Genomic DNA, 21,105 nt, shown 5'->3' on the forward strand with positions numbered 1-21,105 from the left:
AGTGTGATTATAATTCCGGTTCTGCCAGTCTTTTTTTTTTATTTGTATGGATATAATTATTAAATGTATCTATTAAACATATTAACGTATCTATGAGAATTAAAATTGACGTAAGTGGTTAGAACATTATTTAATTCTATTTCAAGGAAAAATTTTATGATATTTGATGTTATTTTTATTAAATCTTGTTTGTAATATTTAAGAGTTTGTTTGTCAAATACTTCAATTTCATTACGAGAAATTGCATTTAAATACAAAGTTACGATTCTCTTCTCTAACAAAAATCAAATAATTAATAAAACATCAATTAAAACAAACAAATGTAAATTCATTTAAGTTAAATACTGAAAATATATTTATTAACTACCTGCCCATTTGTTAAAAAAAGCAATAAAATTTACAAATTTTCAACATTTAACACTTGAAGTGCTAAAACAAACACCTTTTAGACTGTTACCAACCACCTCCACAATAAATTGACAATATTTACAAAAAAATAATTATTTTTCAAATTGCAACATAAATTCTAATTAATTTGCAAAAGCCTCATTACATTTCACGCCATTAAAAAAATTAAAAATAAATATAAAATGAAAGAGAGAAAAAGATAAATTTCATGTACACAATTTAAACTTAGGTAACTGATTTGGCTATAATATGTCTGATATTTCCAGCAACAACAATTCCACCACGAATAAAGTACAAACAAAATAAATTGTAAATTAAAAAAAATATCAATTTAACTTTTAAATTTCAAAGCACGTATAGGTAACTATGAGCGATTAATGCACGGCAACCACATTTTACTCTTTTATAGATACTTTTTATACATATACCTCTTTATAACAACCTTTACAAACCGGACCGGCATTTGACCAACTATTCAAAGTTAATTTTCCATTTCGATACCATAGATTTATAGATAGATTGATTTAGAGATAGATAGATAGATACAAAGTGTATGTAACCTAACTTTTAACTTGTCAGTAATTACTTGTGTGTCTGTCGCTACTGACTGAACTCAACAGAAGACACAGACACACATGAGACATAAAAATAACGAACAGAAAAAAAAATAAAAATATATTTTAAATTGAAAAATATTTTTGTATTTCCATTTTCTAAATGGAAAAAATAAATAAAAAATATTTATTTCTCTTTTTTACAGAAAAATTTAGGTGCATATTCACAATCTACAACATAACACATTATATCTATATTTTTTACACTCATGCATCTGAAAGCCAGTTTCAATTTTTTAAGCTTTTATTATTTTTTTTCTACATACCTCGTATAGATATGTTAAAAGATACAAAATATAATAACTACCTACATATTTGTATCTAGGCATAAAAATATATTTTGAACAACAATTATTTCTGGTTAGACTACTTGTCAAATAGATTTTTTTCGCTCATAGATACATTTGTACTGTAGACACACACAAAAAGATACAACGCATATAACATAAAGAGTTATAGACGTACGAGTAAATCGAAATGCAGAATTGCATGACAGTAGCATGGTTTATTTATTTAGAACTATATCTATAAGTATATAGATTGAAGTAATACATTTAGATACATTTATGCAGATACAAATGCATTCGAAATAGTTTTGAAGGTTCTTTCTGTGTCTGATTCCTTCTTCTCCACTCTTCTGAATTAAATGTATGTATCTTTTTTTTTCAAACTAACAACAACGTTAAACATGATCCTGAAGAATTTCAAGTGAGAACAATCTCACAGCAAATAAGTGAAGTATCTATGTATCCAGAGATACATTTATAGCTAAGAGTAGTTAACATAAAAGTATCTTAACACTTGATTTATTATATTGGCGTGCCTGTGTGTAAATGGATATGGGGAGCAAAATTCCAAAATTCTTGTCAAGCAAGTGTCTTTCCAAATAACAAAAACAAACCATTAAACATGACGGTTTTTGTGGGATAGGGAATTGACATATTTGCAGATATCTTTCATTCGCATTAATGTAATTTGGGTTTTTTTTGTTTGCCCTAATATCTATCTCTGTCTTACATATTCGAATACAGAAAAAAGATACAAAAAAATTGAATTTTTCACAAAAAAGATACATGGCGCGACTTTGGTTTTGTTTCGTTGTTGTTATAATTTGGGATATCAATTTCAATTGATTGTTTGTATTATTATACTCAATTTGTATATCTTTTTTTGTATCTTATATCTGTATATATTTTTATTATTATTATTCTTCCAATTCATTGGTCATTTTTGCTTTGATTAGGATGAATTGCGAGGACAAGAGATTTTGTTTGTTTTTATTTTCGTGTAATTTTATTTTGTTTATATCAGATTCTTGATTCTGAGTAATTTGTTTGGTTTTATTGTTTTTGTGTTTTACTCAATTTAATCAGAGATTTCTTTGAAAATTAATAAAAACGATAAACAAAAATGGACAATTTTATTTAAATTGACATCTGAGTTTTATGAGACTTCCTGTTTAACACTCTTCAAAATAGAGTCGTAATTCAATTATAAGGATTTAAGAAGAAATTAAAACAAGAGATAATAAACTCTTGGAAACAATTGTAATTTGGTTTGAATTTTGTGTGTTTGGTTCAATGATCTCGAAACATAATTTGGTAAATTTTAAGAAACAAACAAAAATACTTGACATCTTTTTTGTATAATTTCATTTGACTTTTCTGATTTTCTTTTAAGAATCAAAGTGTGTTATAACTAACCAAGGATAATTTTATGGAAATTCTTTATTTAATTTGGGAAAAGACTATTTCATAACGTATTTGCTTTAGGAAAGACTTTAAACCTATTTTTATTTTAAGTTATCAACTTGATATTCAAAAATTTTTTTCAAACATGCAACTTCATTTTCATAAAATTGAAAACAAATAAAATATACCTCACACCTATACATTCTATATTAAGAGACTAAACTATCTCATTCCTTAGATAGGTTGGTGACTTTGCCTATATAACTTAGATAACCATAAACTAAAAAAACAATAAAAACCAACAATCAACTTCACTCTCTAGATCGATTTCATTGCATGTGATGTGGAAAAACTTTCACTTCACACGACAAACTTACACAAAAATATGTATCTATTTTTTAACTGTTTTAAGAAAAGATAAAACTATAAAACATAGAAGATATACAAAATTACAAAATCCCAAACACGCAAGAAAATATAGCTACAAATATCTGCCTACCCAAAATAAGAAGAAATATGTCTACAACTTAAAAAAGCTCATATTTCTTTTGTTGAAAAATACAAAATAAAAGAAAAATCAATCCGAATGACACATCTTTTTTTTCTATATAAGAAAACAAAAATTACGTATTAAAGTTTATTCCTCCCATTTTGGATGAACATAATATCTTTTTATCATCGTTTATACAATTTAGTTGTAAGGTGATGGGTAAACATTTTATATGCATGCATTTTTTCCTAATTGATTTAAAAATGAAAAAAAGAAAAAAACATGACATACATTATAAATGAATGCACACAGAAAAACATGATATTTCTCATTCTTCGAGGGAAATAGGATCCATGTATCTTTTAGTTTAGATTGCTTTTTTTTGCTTTTCTCAAAAATCATTCTCATCATCATCGCATGAATGAAAGTGAAGGAATGTGGTTTAGATTTTTACCCATGATATGATGATGAACATCAATTTAACACAAAAATAAAACACACAAAACTCAATCACACACCAACCCGCAGTCTTGACGCTGCCGCGCCGTTGGCTGCCATCGCGCCGTCATGTCAATCAAAGTTAATAGACAAAATCCACACAAGACAGATACAAAACCTAAACTATCTACAGAACAACTCCACTTAAGAAAAAAAACATCTGAAAAATGTCCCATTTTGACCATGTATCTATCACTAGTCTAGTCAGACAAAAAAATAGAAAAAAGATACAAAACTTCTACTAATAGATACATTAGTACTTTTTTCATGTCTCTATCGAAGAATGAAAACTATTTCTCACTACATAGTAAGATTTTTCTGATTTTTTTTATCTCTTACTTTATTTTGGGTTGGGTTATTTTTTATATATATATATATGTTTCATTAAATCACATTGCGGTGTTTAAACATGCCTTCAGATACATTTAATTGCCTATCCATGTGTCGAAATTGAAATCATTCGAGTTTTTGGTAGCGGTAGGTAATTGATTGATTACATAAATAAAAAAAAAACTTTAAATTAAATACCCCGAAGGAAATTACACTCAAAGTCAAACACAAAATAAATACAAAACCACATAAAATAATGCGAATTATAAATTTAAAATCTATTCATGCATAAAATTGCAATAAAACGAATAAATAATATCTAAACCATCAAAAAACAAACTAATTTGGTATGCAAAATGCATTTTTGAAAAATATTCATAATTAAATTAAAATTTTTAAAATGCAAATTTTATAAATACATAAAAAAATTAAAAATACTTAAAATACCAACATAAATTTTAAACGATGAAAAAAACTATTTGCTCAGCCTGCGTGTCGCCACAAATGGTGTTTTAAATATCTTTGTTTTTGTTATTGTTTTCTTTACATATATATATTTTCCAGACAAAAACAAAATATAAAAATCATGGTGAAACCACAATAAAAATTAATGAAAAACAAAAACCAACCGACAGTGAAAAAAAAATTCCACTCCATGTGACTGATATTTTACATTATGTATCTTTTATACTAAAAAATAAAATATGAGGTATCTTTTTCCTCTTAAAAGATACTAAAGCACGTTCTTCATTTTTTGTTTCTTGTAGAAAACTGCCAGAAACATTTTCCAACACTTACAGCACACAGATGTTTTTAAGTACCTGTGTGTAAAGTGCTTGTAACAATCCATTTCAATGACATTTTGTGTGCTTCGTGTCGACTTAACCATCAAAACAAAACAGAAAAAAAAATTCTAAGATACAACACGAGAAAGTATCTATAACTCATATTTCTTTCAAGAGGGGGGAAAAAAACCTATCCTGAACATCAACTTTAAGGGGATATTTGATTTTATATAAGAACTTGGATACTGTTTTTGTAGTTTAGATATTTTTTTTAGGAATAAGAACTCATTTTTGCATTAAAGGAAATAAAAAGCTCAAACAAATTAAATTCAATTAAATCGGAAATTGAAATCGAAATAGAATTAAATCTCAGCAAAAAAAAGATATAAATAATCATTTTTCAATTACAGATATATACAAAAGATCTTAAAGATTAGCTTGGATTTCTTATTGTAGCTAATATTTATATCTTTTTGTTTTTACTTTTACTCTCTATAAAAAATTATTCTTTTTTCATCGCTTGTTTCTTGTCATAAAATTAAATGCCAATAAAAAAATCAAACGAACCCAAAAAAAAAAGATACAGTATCTATAAATGTTTCTATACATCGATATCAATTGTATGTATAAGTAAAACTTCGATTGATGAGATCTACTTCTAGACAAAAAAGAAAAAGCAGAGAAAAATAAGGATAAGTTTCCTGTTCGATATTTTCGTCGGTATCTTTTGTGGATAAATTGCCATGTTCACCTATTTCTTTTTGTTTTTTTTTATTTTTACGAAAACAAAAGAGGCCGAACGAAAAAGACAATAAAGGTGAATCAAAATGACCTAATTTAAATGGGTTTCGATTTCCAGGTAAAAAGTAAAGGCACAAGGATAGGTCAGCCGAGGTATAGGCAGGTAAAAGTTATTGAAGGTGGGGTCAAATATTCTTTTTTTTTATTATTATTGGGAGGCTCTTTAAATTTGAATACGTCTGCAGTATTATCCTCATGAAAAAAAAAATCATAGAAAAAAAGTAATTTATTGATAGGTACCCGAGAATAAAAAAAAGTATAAATCCTTTGATTTAAAATTTAAGAGTGCTCAACTGGAATTTCTAATTTAAGTTGTTTTCTAGTGTTTATCTTCTTCTTATTTTTTCTTTGCCTACGACAAAACATAAAGCTGCAGGATAAAATAAAGGCAAAGCCAAACCATAGACAAAAAAGCTAATAAATTCAGTTAAAGAAAAGTTAAGGTAAAGCATAATACTTAAAATGTTGGGATGGTCAAACAGACTTTAAGTCGCTAGGTGTCTTAGAAAAAAGGATTTTTCTCTTTTTTTCTATTAAAAACAACATTTGACAAAAAAAACTTAGGGGCTCAACCGGGATTTATGTCTTAAAACGAAATGATAATAATAAACTATGTTCACAAGACTAACTAATAGACATAAAAATAACTATTCGAAGTCATACATTTTCCATTATTTTTTGTTATTTAACCTTTAAGCTCATTTAACTTTTACATATAAACCATGAAATAGCGTAAGTTTAGATATAAATTAATAATTCACAAGCATTTTTGAATAATTTTGTCTTTTTATCGAACAACCTGCTAAGTATCAAGTTTGAATACAAAAATAATACACCATGTAAAAAGACAACCAACCAACAACAACAACAAAAAACCTGTGTGTCTGTCTACCTGTCTGGTAGATTTCTTTAATATATATTTAAAACAATATATCTCCCTCGAGGATTTTCATATAAAATTCAATGTTTTATTTTTTGTCGCATGGTTGATACCAAACCAAAAACTCACTTGTGTTGCTTTTAACTTTTGATTTACATAAATTTACATTGCTGAACCACAAAGAAATTGACAACATGAAGGTTATTTTCGTTGTTGGTTTTTTTTTTTTATTTTTCTTCATCATAACAACAAAAAAAAGTTTCTCACGAGTTTTAAGTAAATGAAGAGACAAAGATTATAATAAATATTTAATTTTGTATCTTTTTTTGGACAGATATATTCTTTTTTTCTAAATGGATTGAATTAATAAATTTTTATTTAAATTTTAAACTTTTATGAGAAAATAACAACCGTCAACAAAAAAAAAAAAAATGTCGCAAAACCTCATAATAATTTATCTCAAAGATACACGTATGTTTACAAAATTAATCAGGTTTCAAAGATAGATAAATATGTATATCTTTTTGGATGGTATCATGAGCCAGAAACAGCAAAGATGACAGAAAAAGTTTACATAAATCATTCTACTCACTCCCCTGTCCCTCCCCTCACCCCTCATCATTTAATAAGTGAAATATTCATGCAAACATACATTTCCTGAGATAATTTAGTTCCACTTAATCGATTTCAATACAAAACTTATAACCAAACAAAAAAAAATTGAAAATAATTTCAGAAAATTGGCTTGAAATGAAAATCTATATTCTGGCAGAAAAATACAAAAATAAAATTGTAAACATATTACGACAACGAACGACAAATGACAGTAAAGGAAGTTTGTAATGGCAAAAACATTTTATGAAAGTAGCTATACTCGTATAGGATCTCTTAAATCTTTAGCTGAACCAGAAATTATTATCGTCGTCGGCATCAGCAGCCTGTAAACCCCCTCCCTCCTATGTATCTATATAGAAGATATAATATCTTTGAACTTTTAAGAGATTCATAGATACACCATCAAGAACCAAACCACTGATGCCGGAAGGCAAACGACAGATTTGTGTTTAGGTTGTCCTCTTCGTCGTTGCTGTCGTCTTCGTCGTCTATTGATCCTCGCCATACAAAGTACAGCCAAAAGTAGACGACACAAACAGCAACAGCTAGCTAAGCTAAATGAAAAAAAAGGGCCACCCAATTGGCATTAGCCATAAGGAAGGCAAAGCAAAAAAAGCACAAAATAGCAACATAAAAAAGTATATAATGGAAAAATATATTTAAAAAAAATTAGGTATCTGCCGGATGGAGAGTTATTTAATGGGCACATTTATGCTTCGTATCACCCAACAAATAAAAGAATTCATGATATTTTATTCTATTCTATACTTAATGTGAAAAAGATACATTTTTCTTCTTTTTTTTCCTAATATCTATGTTACCCTAGATAATGGAGAGATACCTAGATATTCTGAGCATACCTTTATTTTCCCACAAAACTAACTTGTCAAAATGTAACTATAATTTCTTTTGTGAAAGTGTAATTTAAAACTCACCTAGACACCTTTTTTTCTTTATATATTTTTGTTTGTCATATTCACTCAGAGTGAATGATGCACAAAAGATACACAGAACAATAAAAATAACCAAACAAACAGTCGGATGGATTGGACAGTTTGTTTCATATTTCTTTTTCTCACAATCTGAATGTGAAGGCAAAAATGTATCTATCACATGAAAAAAGATTCAAAAAATAAAGTAATTTTCAAATTTAAAGAATAATTAAATTGTTCACACTATAACAGCTCCCCTACAAGGTTCACATCATTAATTCGACATTAAAAATATTTCAACTACTTTTTGTATCTCAAACAAAAATAACAAACAACACGAAACCAGAAACCATTGGAATTTCATGTAAACCAATGGTAAATTATTCATATTACAGTAAAGAAATAAAACAAAAACACAAACAATAGAAAATCTGCGAAAAAGAAAACCGGTCCAAAGTGATACTCTTGAGGTACTTCATTTCCAGAGTGTGGTTTGCTTAGCTCATGGTGTTGTTTGGGCTCGGCTTTGGTTAGGTTTTTTAGAGTTTGCACGTGCCTGTTGAGGTTTTCTATTGCTTTTGCTTATGTAGCTTTGTGATTGTATTTTTTGTTTGTATTTATCTATAATTGGAGTTCATTGCCGCTATCAAGTTTTCAACACCAATCAATTGACAATTAGATACAAGTTTTTTTTTATTTCTTCTTTGTCTCCTAAACCACATGATCATCAACAACTATCCTTTCTCTGGTGTATAGATACACCAAAGTTATTGATATAATTCACTGAATATGAAAAGCAATTCAAGTGTTTATAATGAATCAACTCTGTGTCTGTGAAGAAATATATAAACTAAGATAGATTAACAGAGAAAACGTACGAGTAAGTTAAAGCGAAAGAGAGATGAAAATGTATCTTGAAGATCGTCAAGTTCTTCAAGATCGCCTTCCTGCTTTCAAGTTGTGTTTTCTACGAACAAGTTCAGTGGTTTTTTATTTTATTTTTTTCTGCGTCTTGAACACACAATCCAGATCGTCAAGTTGATTGTCATAAATGCAAAGATATATGATGAAGAAAAATAAAAAAACAACAACGATCGACAAGAAGTTTAGGTGAATGGAGATCGTGCGATCATTAAATCACATGTTCTGTGTATCTGTTGTTGATCTGCAGTGGATCCCGTTTTAATAAGAACAAAAACAACCAACAAAAAAAGGAGGAAAATATGATCCCAAGATCGCCATCATCATAAATTTTATAGATATTATGATCTCTTATTGGGTTTGAGAGGATCGTTTTTTTTTCGTTTGTACGAATGATCGGATTATGAAAATTATAAGGGCCCTGAAACTTCCTGTGGAGGGAGACGATAAAAAGACCACTATAGTGGGTCTAAATTCTTGTTAATTTTATTCCCACAAAACAACAAAAAAAACAACATATCCCTTCAACATTTATTTATATTATTCCTATTGAGACATTAATGGGACTTCAATTAAAATGATTCCAGGTTTGTTGTTTTTTTTTTTGGTTTTCTTGAAAATTGGTTAAATACGAGAATGCAATATTTAAATTAAGATCACGTACGAGAATATGTCTCAATTCCATGCTCAATCGAGTGAATAATTTATTAGAATCGGAACGAGAGTGAAGGGAAAAAGAAAGCAAAATGTGTGTGTAGATACATTTTTATATGGTATACAAAATTGTATCTAAAGCAGGAAAAATGTATCTAATGAATAACAAAGTGACAAACGGTCAATGGTTGGTTGGTTAGTTGATAGTTGTTTATGTTTGTATCTTCTTTCTATATTACGTGAATGAGCATAACTTAGAAAAAAAAGTATCTAAAGCATACAAACATTCTCGTATGTATCTTTCCATTGAGTATGATTTTAAAGTCAGTCACATATAAAAATAAAGCAAAGGAATGAATATGAATTGTTCGTGTGTAAGCGCGCTTTTGCTATGACGATGATGAAGATGATGGTTGCATAAATGTATCTCATAGGTACTTTTTTTGTTAGATGTATATCTATGTATGTGCAATCGTAGAGAAAGAAATAGAGATGACAGGAGGATGACTTTTAATGCGAAGCGGTGTTCAAATGTGCGTATGTGCTCCTTTTTGAGTGACAACACTTCGTCTGTCAGTTTCTTATTTGACATAATTTGTTTAGTTTTTTTTTTTGCGTTGCCTTTTGCTTTTCACATTGTAATGCAACATGCAAAGAGCAAAGAATAAAGAGCTTATTGCGGCATATATAGTATGACATGAAGTGTGAATAACACGTATTTAAAAAAAATTTAAAAACGTTGATGTCGACATCGCAGATCTTTTGTATGAATGATGAATTGAAAAGCAAATTTATTTCAAGCGTTTTGCAATACAAAATATTTATACAATTTTGCTATTTTTGTTCATGTAATCATGTAAATTAATTTTCTGGTTTTTCTTTCTTTTATTTTTAGATTTTTTTTTTGGAAAACAACCAAAATAAGCAAGAAATACAGACATGAAAATGTCCGGATCCTATGTGCCAACGATGATCTTTAAAGATATTCAATAAAAGGTAAGCATCAATTGAAACCCACAAAAAATTCATTACTTTTTATTAAAAATATTCAATGCAACACCTGAGGTATTTCTAAATAATGAGTGAATTGCTTGAGTGGCGCCCGGGAAATAATATTAAAAATTCATCAATTGTTGAATATTGTACCATATTTTACTCCCAATAATCAATGTTACACCTAAGTTCTTTTAAAATTGCTTTAAACTAGATTTTTAAATAGATTGGTAGGTGATTTGCTTAAGTGGCGCCCGGGAAAGTTAACAAAAAATTCGTATTTTTTAATAAATACAACTAAAATATTTCAAAATTTATTAAAACTAGATATTTAAGAAGATTAGCGAATAATGTGCTTAAGAGGCGCCCGGGAAGTTACACCAAATTTTCAATTTCTTGAACATTTTATAATATTTAAGTGTGTACTTACATTTTTCTAAGAAAAGACATTTTAGTCATGGTTGTCTTTTATTCATATACTTCTATTTCCGTTTGTAAAACGATCTACACGACAACCCTGTCATCTTAAACTTATTCAAAACACAAATTCATGTCATGTAATTTTAAACAAAACTTAATGTAGTCATAAATAGTAAGTCGCAATTGGTGTGCTTCTTACCGCTAAACAAAAAAGAAAATCAAAACAACTCACTACAAATACAGCTTTGGCAAATAATATAATTTACAATTCTTATTTTGTGTTAATAATAATATTAATAGTAGTTCGTGTTTTTGCATCAATAATAAGGTTATCAGAAGTAGACTAAGGAGACTGGCTAGAGGTATATAGTATATTGAACTTGTAACAAAAGGTGACGCCTTTTTAAACGTAAATTACAATAAACTAATACAAAATACTTCCTCACTCTGTGTCATAGCACCTGGGTAATAATAATATCTATAAAATAGTGAGCTACAATTTGAGTAAGTTCATTTATCATATCGTAAACGTGCTTTAGTTTTGCATACATAAAATATTCAGGGTGTAGTTTTTGTATTTATATTCATATATTACTCTAAATACCCAGATGTGTAAATATTTAAAAACTGTTTCTGGTTTATGAAAAATTGTCACGACTCCAGATAAAGTTAACAAAATCCACACAATCAATACTCAAAAAAGCAGTTTTCATAATATGAAGCTTATATGAGAAGTTAAAAGTACCTTTTTCAAGTTAGTTGTCATATTTAATTTTTATCCACCCCTAAGAGAAAATAAAATTACTACGAGAAGAATTACACAAATAATAATTGTCACGCAATTGCGCTCAATAAAATAATAATTGTTGGGTCTAGTGATTTTGATTCGTAAATAGAGTGAAAAATATCAGGCGTCATATTCATAATATGTACCTTAATAATATGGGCGTTGTGTGCATTCCAAAAAAAAAAGACTGACTGAACACAGACACACAAATACAAAACCAAACAACAATTGTAATACATTTTTCATTAATTTACGAGGGGTCATTTAATTTTTGTATTTTTATTTTTTTACAATTTTCCATTCGAAATGGAGGGTATTTTATTTTCTGTTGGTTGGTTTGAGGAGTGATTGTTGGATTATTTTTATTTTTTTCCAAGGGTCATTGTTGGGTATAAATTAACAGCAGCAGACCTTGGCTTTCCCTTAAATATAAACTTAATTGAGTGCAGGAAAATTAAAATTAAAAAAAAATCTCATATTACTAACGAGGCATGTGTATAAGAGGTACTGATGGAATGCAGTTCATCATAACTCACGCTACCAACTTTATAGACTAGGTTGGTACTTTTTATATCAAAAAAAGAATTTCTATGATGTGAGGATTGAAAATTAATGAACCCAAAAACTTAACTCTCTCATATTCGAGTACAATGATATGCATCGATTCATATTTAATTAAGTAGAAAGCGTTTGGCGTTTTGCTTCAGAAAACACTTCATATACAAACACAGCCTTACATACCTTTCATATCCACACATAGGTTGAAATACACCACTATATAAACACTAAATTGTATTTTATATTCCCTTAAAAATATTATGTGAAGTTTTTGTTTTTTTTTTTGTTAATTCTGGAAAAAAGTCACGTTGGCGCGTGCAAATATGAATTAAACTTTCAGTATCTGATTCTCGTAAAAATTCAAACCATACCAAACCTCGAAATCCATACCCCCTGGACCTGTATCTTTTAAGCAAAAAATATGCACAAGCATGAGCGTTGAGCGCGTGCATTGCACACAGAATATTATTTTCTTTTATAGTCGTTTTTAACAAAAACAAAAATTCTCTTTTACTGGGGGTGTGGGTGGGGGTGTGCGATGTGTATAAAAATATATGATATCATCAAGCAGACATCTAAATGGGATTTGAAATGAGATGAAAGCCAGAAAAACCGGAAGGATGATGGTGATTCTTAAAAAACTATACTCAAACCAAACAACAACAAAAAAGTATCTCAAAAAAAAAACTAAAATGGATGTCTATGTATCTTTAACTGAACGAACAAAAAAACAATAGCTGTATCGATTGAGTATCTACATATATCTAAACTTGATATTTAGATACTTTTTGGATAAAAACCAACAACAGAAATACAAACAACTTTCAAGGTCTATGCTATAGAGAAGTGATTTTCACTCAGTAGCGTAGGTATAGGTAGGAAATCTATAGATACTGATAGACATTGACTTTAGGCAATATGTGTTGGATATATATCTTTTTTTTCACCACCCAAAAGAGCTATAAATCTTGATCGTGCCACACAGCCATTGCTTACCAGAGAGACACATGAACATGGACACTCGTTTTCAACTTGGTATATAAAGTATCTATATACATTCCTATGGGAACATAAATATATCCAAAGATATTTGTATTAAAAACAAAAAAAGAATAGAAGATAAATGGTGGTTATAAGAGAAAAAAACAAAGCAAGTGCATAGAGAGAAAGATTTATTTTTGTTTACATTTTTTTTTGCATGCATCTAAGTCAAAACAATATCTATCTTTACAAAAAGCAAAGCATACAAAAAAAAGTATCTTAAACTCACAGAGCATAAAACTGCTTTCGAATACCATATAAACATACAATTGCGCTGACATAATCCCTCTTTCAGATAAGCTATAGGTATTGATATCGCAAAAATATATCTTATATACAATGAAGTGGGAAAAAATACGTATATTTTTTTCGATAAGGATATTTATGTTGAGAAGAGCTTACAATAAAAAATAAATACAGTATTGTATCTCAAAGTTTGTGTATGTAGGTACCTTAAATATCTACTTGAACTCACAGTGTGTGTCATCATCATCAACATCATCATCTTCTTCTTAGGTTTCAAAATATAATAAATAAATGAATCTCAATAATATTTTTGTTTGGGATCGTTATCCTCTGTTTGGTATCTTTATACAGTTAAACCTGCTTAAATGAATTTTTATTTTCATATTTTAGTTTGAATTTAACAATGGATAGAAATTGCTAAAGAGGGGGAAGGGGGTGGGCGGATTTCAGACTTAAATTAGGTGGTTTCTAATTTTTAAGAAAATAAAGTCGCATCAAAAGCATCTTTTTTAAAGAAAAACTATTTAATAATGTTTTTGATTAATGCCATCAAATATTGAAGCTTGTGTTTCATTTAAAATAAAACATCTGAATTCCCATAAGTGGCGTCGATTGTATTATCATGTGGTTCATTGCCACTGAATGTGTTTTCATTTTATAAATTGAGTCAGACTCTTCGGAAAAAATGTATCGGATGACATTTTTTTTCTTCTATAAAGGGATTTTTCTTTCTTTTTTTATTTTAAATAAAATCTGCATGAAAATTTGAAAGGAATTAAATGGATGGTTAAGCAAATTCTTTGACATTTTCAAGTTGATTTGTTTTATTTTTCTTTTAAATAAGATATCAGAGCAAAGGAATGGTAGATAGGGTTCTTTAGAGGATCAAAAGTTCATTGATGTAAATGAAATTTATACACAACATTAGGTTTTGGTTTTTTGTTTCTGTTGCCCTAAATGGCTCCCAAAATTGACCACTTGAGTTCTGTATTAAGGAACATATTTGAGAACGTAAAATAAGTTCTCAAGTTGTACTTTTCTATTTCGTATTTCTAAAAATAATTTCTTACTTGTAGCTTCAACCTACAAATGTAATTTTTTTTAATTCTAGAAATTCTGAGGAAATTGATTCAGAAATATAATAGCATCCCAAATACTAAGGTATTCAAATATGTAAACAATATGTTTTATTGAATTACAACTCATCAAATGCTTACATCATTTTTATGTTATTGGTTCCTACGAATCATATAATCAAAACAAAACAAAAGTAAACATTAAAAACAAAATCAATTTCCCAGAAAACAAAACCTTACACATTTACATAATTCTTCATTTTAATAACAATTAGCAAATTAACACTCATAAAACTTGATGAATTCAATTAAAACGAAACGAAAAAAAAACAAGCAAACAAGTAAAACATCTAATGGTAATTGATTTCCTATTATAAGTCATTTCATCAGAATCTCTATATACAAACCCCTTCGAAATAAATTTCGAAAAAAAGTGCAAAAAGCAACCATAATCATTACAAACAAAAAAGATACATATAATAAAAATACTAAAAAAGGTGTATCCTATAAGATACTTTTAACTACCTTCCAACCTACTCACCAACCTTCCTTTGAATTAAAGATTTTTCAAACTTTTGAATGTGAATTCAAATAAAAAGGGGAGAAAAAACCCTTTCGACAGACAGGTATACGAGTTGAGTATCTTTTATGCAAAAACAAAATTTAATGCTAAAATAAAACAGCGAGAATTTATACCGACATATAATTTGTGGTTATACACATGTACTTTCCCACATCCGTCGTTGTTGTCTTCGTGTAGATATAAAATATAAGATAAAAAGCAAGAAAAAAAAACCTTACCCAACATTAAAATGACACGGTGGGGTGTACATACGAATGAATTCGCATTTCCTTTCACCTTTATATTCGCCCGCGTATCTTCATATATATACATATATATATATTCACACACCGGATACCTCCAATAAAATAATGCTCTTTCCTTTCATCATCGTCTCATCGTCAGTCGATCGTCATCGTCATGGTTTCTTCACATCTACCACATGGCGTTACTTTTTATGAGCCTTGTGCGCTAAATGTATCTATTAGGTTACTCAATGAGATATTTGGTCCATTTTCCGAATTCCCTAGAAGCTCTTAGCCCCTACCAAAAACCAAAATAAAAAACAAGTGAAAAATCAAAAGTCCAGATGAAAAAGATACAAAATAAATGTATGTATCTTTTCTTGGCAACAAAAAAAAATTAAATTTATTTTATTCTGATATTGATTTTAAATCAAGCAGAAAAAAAAATTACATACACAGCCTAAAATTTGCAATAAAACAATTTCCTTAACACAAACCCAGAATAACAATACCGTGAAGCCTCCGGGAAGGACCTTTGTGAGTCCTCTCTCGCATAAGCCGCCCGCCTCCTACGCATTCAATGATACTCTCCTAATAGTAGGCAATGGTTTCGGATATCTGCATAGACATACATTCGTTACACAAGGATCAGAAGTAGGTATAAAGTGGCATATATAAATATTAAATTAAATAAAAAACACACAGCAGAAGAGAGTGGAAAGTAAGGAGGGGAGAATAAACATTAGATACCTACTCACAACTTGTTGGATGTTATTTTTTAACATCTTTCCTGGTTTAAAAAGAAGATACGTGGTTTTTTATTTTTGCTCTTGTCATGGTTGGTGTTTTCATCTTTTTTTTTGGGAATTTATAGCAGTTAACCGTCTGGCCTCTTAAGGATATTATGTGTAGGTATGCTGCTGGAACTCTTTTTCGTCTTATTCGGGTTTATGTGAGAGGAGGGTTGCTTTTTTTCCTGGGTCTGACATTGACTTTTTCTTCGTGTTGTGATGTATGCTCTCACTTTGTTTTTCACAAATTTAAATTGCTAAATGCGACATACGTCCCAGTTGGGTTGGTTTTTGAGAATATAAAAAGGCTTTGGGTTTGTGTTTTCTTCCTTTTTTAAGGATATTTTTTGTTTCTTTTAGCCTCAAGTGTGTTGCATACTTTTATATGTTTTTATAACCAACTTTGAGATAAAATTTTATACTGATGGTGTTTTTTTTTCTTCTTCTCTTTTCCAGGATAATCAACTTTGGAAGCACTTAAATCGAAATTTCTTGCATCTCATCACAAGAAGCAGACAAAACAACCAAACAAAACAAAAAAAAACAAAAATTCAAAATGGCGACATCAAGATCATTCACATCATCATCATCACTGCGATCTTATCTCTTTTCGGCGATCTTTCTCCTCGGAGTTATGAGCATCTCAGCACTGGCCAACTGCCCATCGGGATGTCAGTGTGACGATGACACATTGGTTGTAACATGCGGCGAAGGACATTTGGATGTCCTGCCGATCGCGCTAAATCCATCAATTCAAAGGCTAGTGATCAAAAACAATCGCATCAAAACGATCGACTCATCGATACAATTTTACGCCGAACTAACTTTCCTGGATTTGTCATATAATCATTTAGTGACAATACCCCAAAGGACGTTCGCCTACCAGCGGAAGCTTCAAGAACTGCATTTAAATCACAATAAGATCGGTTCGATAAGTAATAAGACTTTTATGGGACTGCAATCGCTGACGGTGCTGAATTTGCGCGGAAATTTCCTGGCTGAATTGGAGCAGGGAACGTTTTCGCCACTCAGCAAGCTCGAGGAACTCAATTTGGGCCAGAATCGAATAAGTCACATCGATCCGAGCGCCTTCAATGGCATGGTTAATCTCAGGGTGTTGTATTTGGATGATAATACTCTGACAACAGTACCATCGGTGCAGACATTCCAGTCGATGCCAAGTTTGGCTGAGCTATTTTTGGGAACGAATTCGTTTATGACCATTCCATCGGGAGCTTTTGAAGATCTTAAAGGCTTGACTCGATTGGACTTGAAGGGAGCCGGTCTACACAACATATCGCATGACTCACTGAAGGGTCTCGAGGGGGTAAGGATCCTGGATCTGTCAGATAATCGTCTTCAGAGGATACCAACTCTGGGACTAAGTCACTTGGAGAGGCTGGAAGAACTCTCATTGGGACAGAATGACTTTGAGGTTGTTATGGAAGGAGCCTTTGTGGGTTTGAAGAACCTTCGACGACTTGAGATCGCCGGAGCCTTGAGACTGAAGAGAGTTGACAATGGGGCGTTTGCCACTAACACAAATTTGGAATTCCTAAATCTTTCTTCGAACAAAATGCTCTCTGAAGTGCAGGAAGGAGCTCTCAGTGGCCTGCCTCATCTGCGACACGTTATCTTGAAAGAAAATGCTCTCACAACTCTTGCTGAAGGACTTTTCCCATGGAGCGATCTCCACACTCTAGATCTCTCAGATAACCCCATGACCTGTGATTGCCGAGTACTTTGGCTGAGGAACTTATTAGTCTCAAAGAACGCAACAAACGATGCTATCGCTAACGTATTATGTGCATATCCCGACAGGCTGAAGGAAGAGAATTTGAAGAATCTCACACCATCTTTACTTGGATGCTCCCACAATGACCCCCGAAAACAAGCGATGATTGGAGCTTTGTTGGTCGGTTCAGCTGCAACGATAACAGCTCTGGCTTTGATCCTCTACAGATGTCGCCGGAAGATCCGGGAATTTCTCAAAGGTGGCTGGGGAAACTCTGCCCTTGGTCGAAAGGAGAGGGAATACCAGAAAACTTTTTCCGATGAAGACTACATGTCCCGGCACCAGCATCCCTGCAGCCTGGGCATCCACTCACAATTCCCACCGACATCCACCTACAACCCACACCACCAACAATTCGGCCTTAGGCCAATTCCAGTTACGGAACTATAGCTAGAAGTACCGCCCCCACCTCCCCGAGGTCGGGGTGCCTCGAACCAAACCTTGCAACAGCTCCAAGTACCAACATCGACCGTCCTCAATGGCAACGTACCATCCCATCCACCTCCACCAACAGCAGTCCAACAACAACAACAACCGAACGACAACTCCTCCTTCGTACAGCTTAGCCAAATCCACCTAATGACCAACAATGCCAAGAACAAGCTGTCCGCAACCCTCCAGGACAACTGCAATGGCACGAATCAAAACCACTACAGCCAGCCCCTGCCAATTGTTCACAACAACGGCAAGTCGGCCACCACAGATCGGCACGTCAGACTCAATCAGGATCACTTCAATCACAATCACTACGGTAGCGGTAAACACCACACAATCGATCCGAATTATATTCACAATAATTCGCATTATTCACTGCCAATTGATCACGACGCTCCACCACCGAGTCCAACGCCAACACCTCCACCACCGGCGTTGCCAATGCGCAACGGAAGTATTGGAATGATCCATGGCAATACGACGGGTCGGCGTTCGTTCAACAATAATAACAACAACAACAACAGCACCAACATCATGAACAACAACAACAGTTTGCGGCATTATCACTGATGACAGGGGTGGATGGCATTTGAATTCTACTCACCGACCATCCGCTAAAACAAACATCACCAACAACAACTGCAATGACAGCTGTCAATTTATGAACAACAACATCATCAGCAACTACAATTTATCTGTCAAACTGTCAAATGAACTGAAAACTACAATTATTGGTGCGAACATTTGAAAAATCTCTGTGGTGCCTCACAGAAATAAATATTCAACTACCATACACACTTTTGTCCAAAAACAAATGACAAAAAGTTTTATATTCTTTTGTTTATTTTCAAACAAATTTATTAATATAATTATAATTTTTAATTTTTTTCTGTAAAATATTGTAAAAATTTGATATTAAAAAAAAAGAAAAACAGTATAAGGAAAAATCATGGAAAAAAAAACAAAAACCAAAACATTACATAAGAAAAATGTGTGTGTTTTTAAGACTTTAAGTGAGACTATATTTATAGATACACTTTTATTAAATAAGTAAAAATTTTATTATTTTCTTCTTTTTGGTAAAAACAAAAACAATTTGTAAATAAAAATAATATTAATTGAAAACTGAAAAAAATATAATACTATTTAAAAGACACGATAATTCCAGTGATGCTAAATTTTAAGTTAAATAAAACAAAAAAGAATTAAATAAATTAAAGTAAAATTTAAATAAAACAAAAAAAAATAATTTTTAATTCCCCAACTGTAAATATTGAATGTATTATTTTATTATATTTTATTTTATTTTTTAATTGTGTACAAAAAACTATTAAATTAACAGAAAAAGATTAGAAAAGAAGAAAACAATTCGGACTGGCTATTATATTATTATTATTTTTTCTCACTAAATTAAATAAATTAAAATTTTAAAAAGAAATCGGTATTATCTCAAAGTCGATGTTATTTTGTTGTTTATTTAATTTTTTAATTTTAATTTTCTGTCCTATTTTTATTCCTTAATTAAATAAAACAAACAAATTAAATATGAAAGAGCTGATAAACAAATAGATAGTCCAAAAAAAAAAGAAAACAATTAAAGGAGAGTATGTATAAATTTATAATGGAAGACGTTAATCGATGTAAAATAAAAAGCAAAACAAACTGAAAATTTGATAATTTATTAAATGTAAAAATTATAAAAAAATACCTAAGACTTTTGTTTTTATTTTTATTACGTTCGCATGGATTTTTTTGGTTAATAGATTTTTTCGTTTTTCGTTGGTTTTCACTTATTTTTGGTTTTCCTACTTTTGTTGAGCATTGTTTTGTTGCAAAGGGTGGACATTTTAGGGAAAGTCCAAACCACCACAGGGGTGGAGTGTACATGAATGGATTATCGCAAGGGGCGCCAACTATTTCACTGCAACTATGAAAAACATTTGATTTGGCATATGGAAAAGATTGACACATGGCAAAGGTAGGTACGCAGCAATATGTCACAGGAAATGTTATCCTAAGTCCAAGAAGAAGGCTTTATGCTACTCATGAAATCTTAAAATTGACCACTAGATGGTGTTGTAGCGCATTCAATATCTTTCAAAAGAATATTTGTTAAGGTAAGAAAACTAAGTGGTAGCTCAAATTTTTCCACCGATAGGCAGCGCTTTGGCTAACGTTGTTATCATATCTCTGGCGTTTTGCTTCTTAAGTAACAGTCTATAAGAACATTGCTTTAAAAGGTCATAGATTTTAGTTATGACACTAGTTTTTGCCAAAATGGGTGATTTTAAAAAGATTGAAATCGTGTTGAGAGATTAAAAAAAAAGAACCTAAAAATAGGAAAGAAAAATGTGTAGCGAACTGAATGCTTCAATGCGAATTGAGACTTCACCAAGATCCTTTATTCTATCAGTTTATTTCATGGTAATCATGATCTTGGTATGGAATAGTAAAATAATTTGGACTCTAAATCATTCAGAAAAAAATGAAAACCATTTCAAATGTTACAAGAATGTGTTTGAATGAAATTAAAACAA

The 21,105-nt window shown here is 30.6% G+C and overlaps 1 protein-coding gene across 1 annotated transcript in view; it reads left to right on the forward strand.

Moving 5' to 3' along the window:
- Positions 1 to 20,280, forward strand: part of LOC129938476 (insulin-like growth factor-binding protein complex acid labile subunit) — a 29,733-nt gene extending 9,453 nt beyond the window's left edge. The window contains exons 2-3 of the mRNA XM_056046081.1: positions 10,515 to 10,615; positions 16,795 to 20,280. Of these exons, the coding sequence (XP_055902056.1) occupies positions 16,895 to 18,523 (1,629 nt within the window). The 5' untranslated portion in view covers positions 10,515 to 10,615; positions 16,795 to 16,894 and the 3' untranslated portion in view covers positions 18,524 to 20,280. The remainder of the gene's footprint in view (positions 1 to 10,514; positions 10,616 to 16,794) is intronic.
- The last annotated feature ends 825 nt before the right edge of the window (positions 20,281 to 21,105 follow it).

Source organism: Eupeodes corollae, chromosome 1 (assembly GCF_945859685.1).
Source record: "Eupeodes corollae chromosome 1, idEupCoro1.1, whole genome shotgun sequence".
NCBI lineage: Eukaryota > Metazoa > Arthropoda > Insecta > Diptera > Syrphidae > Eupeodes > Eupeodes corollae.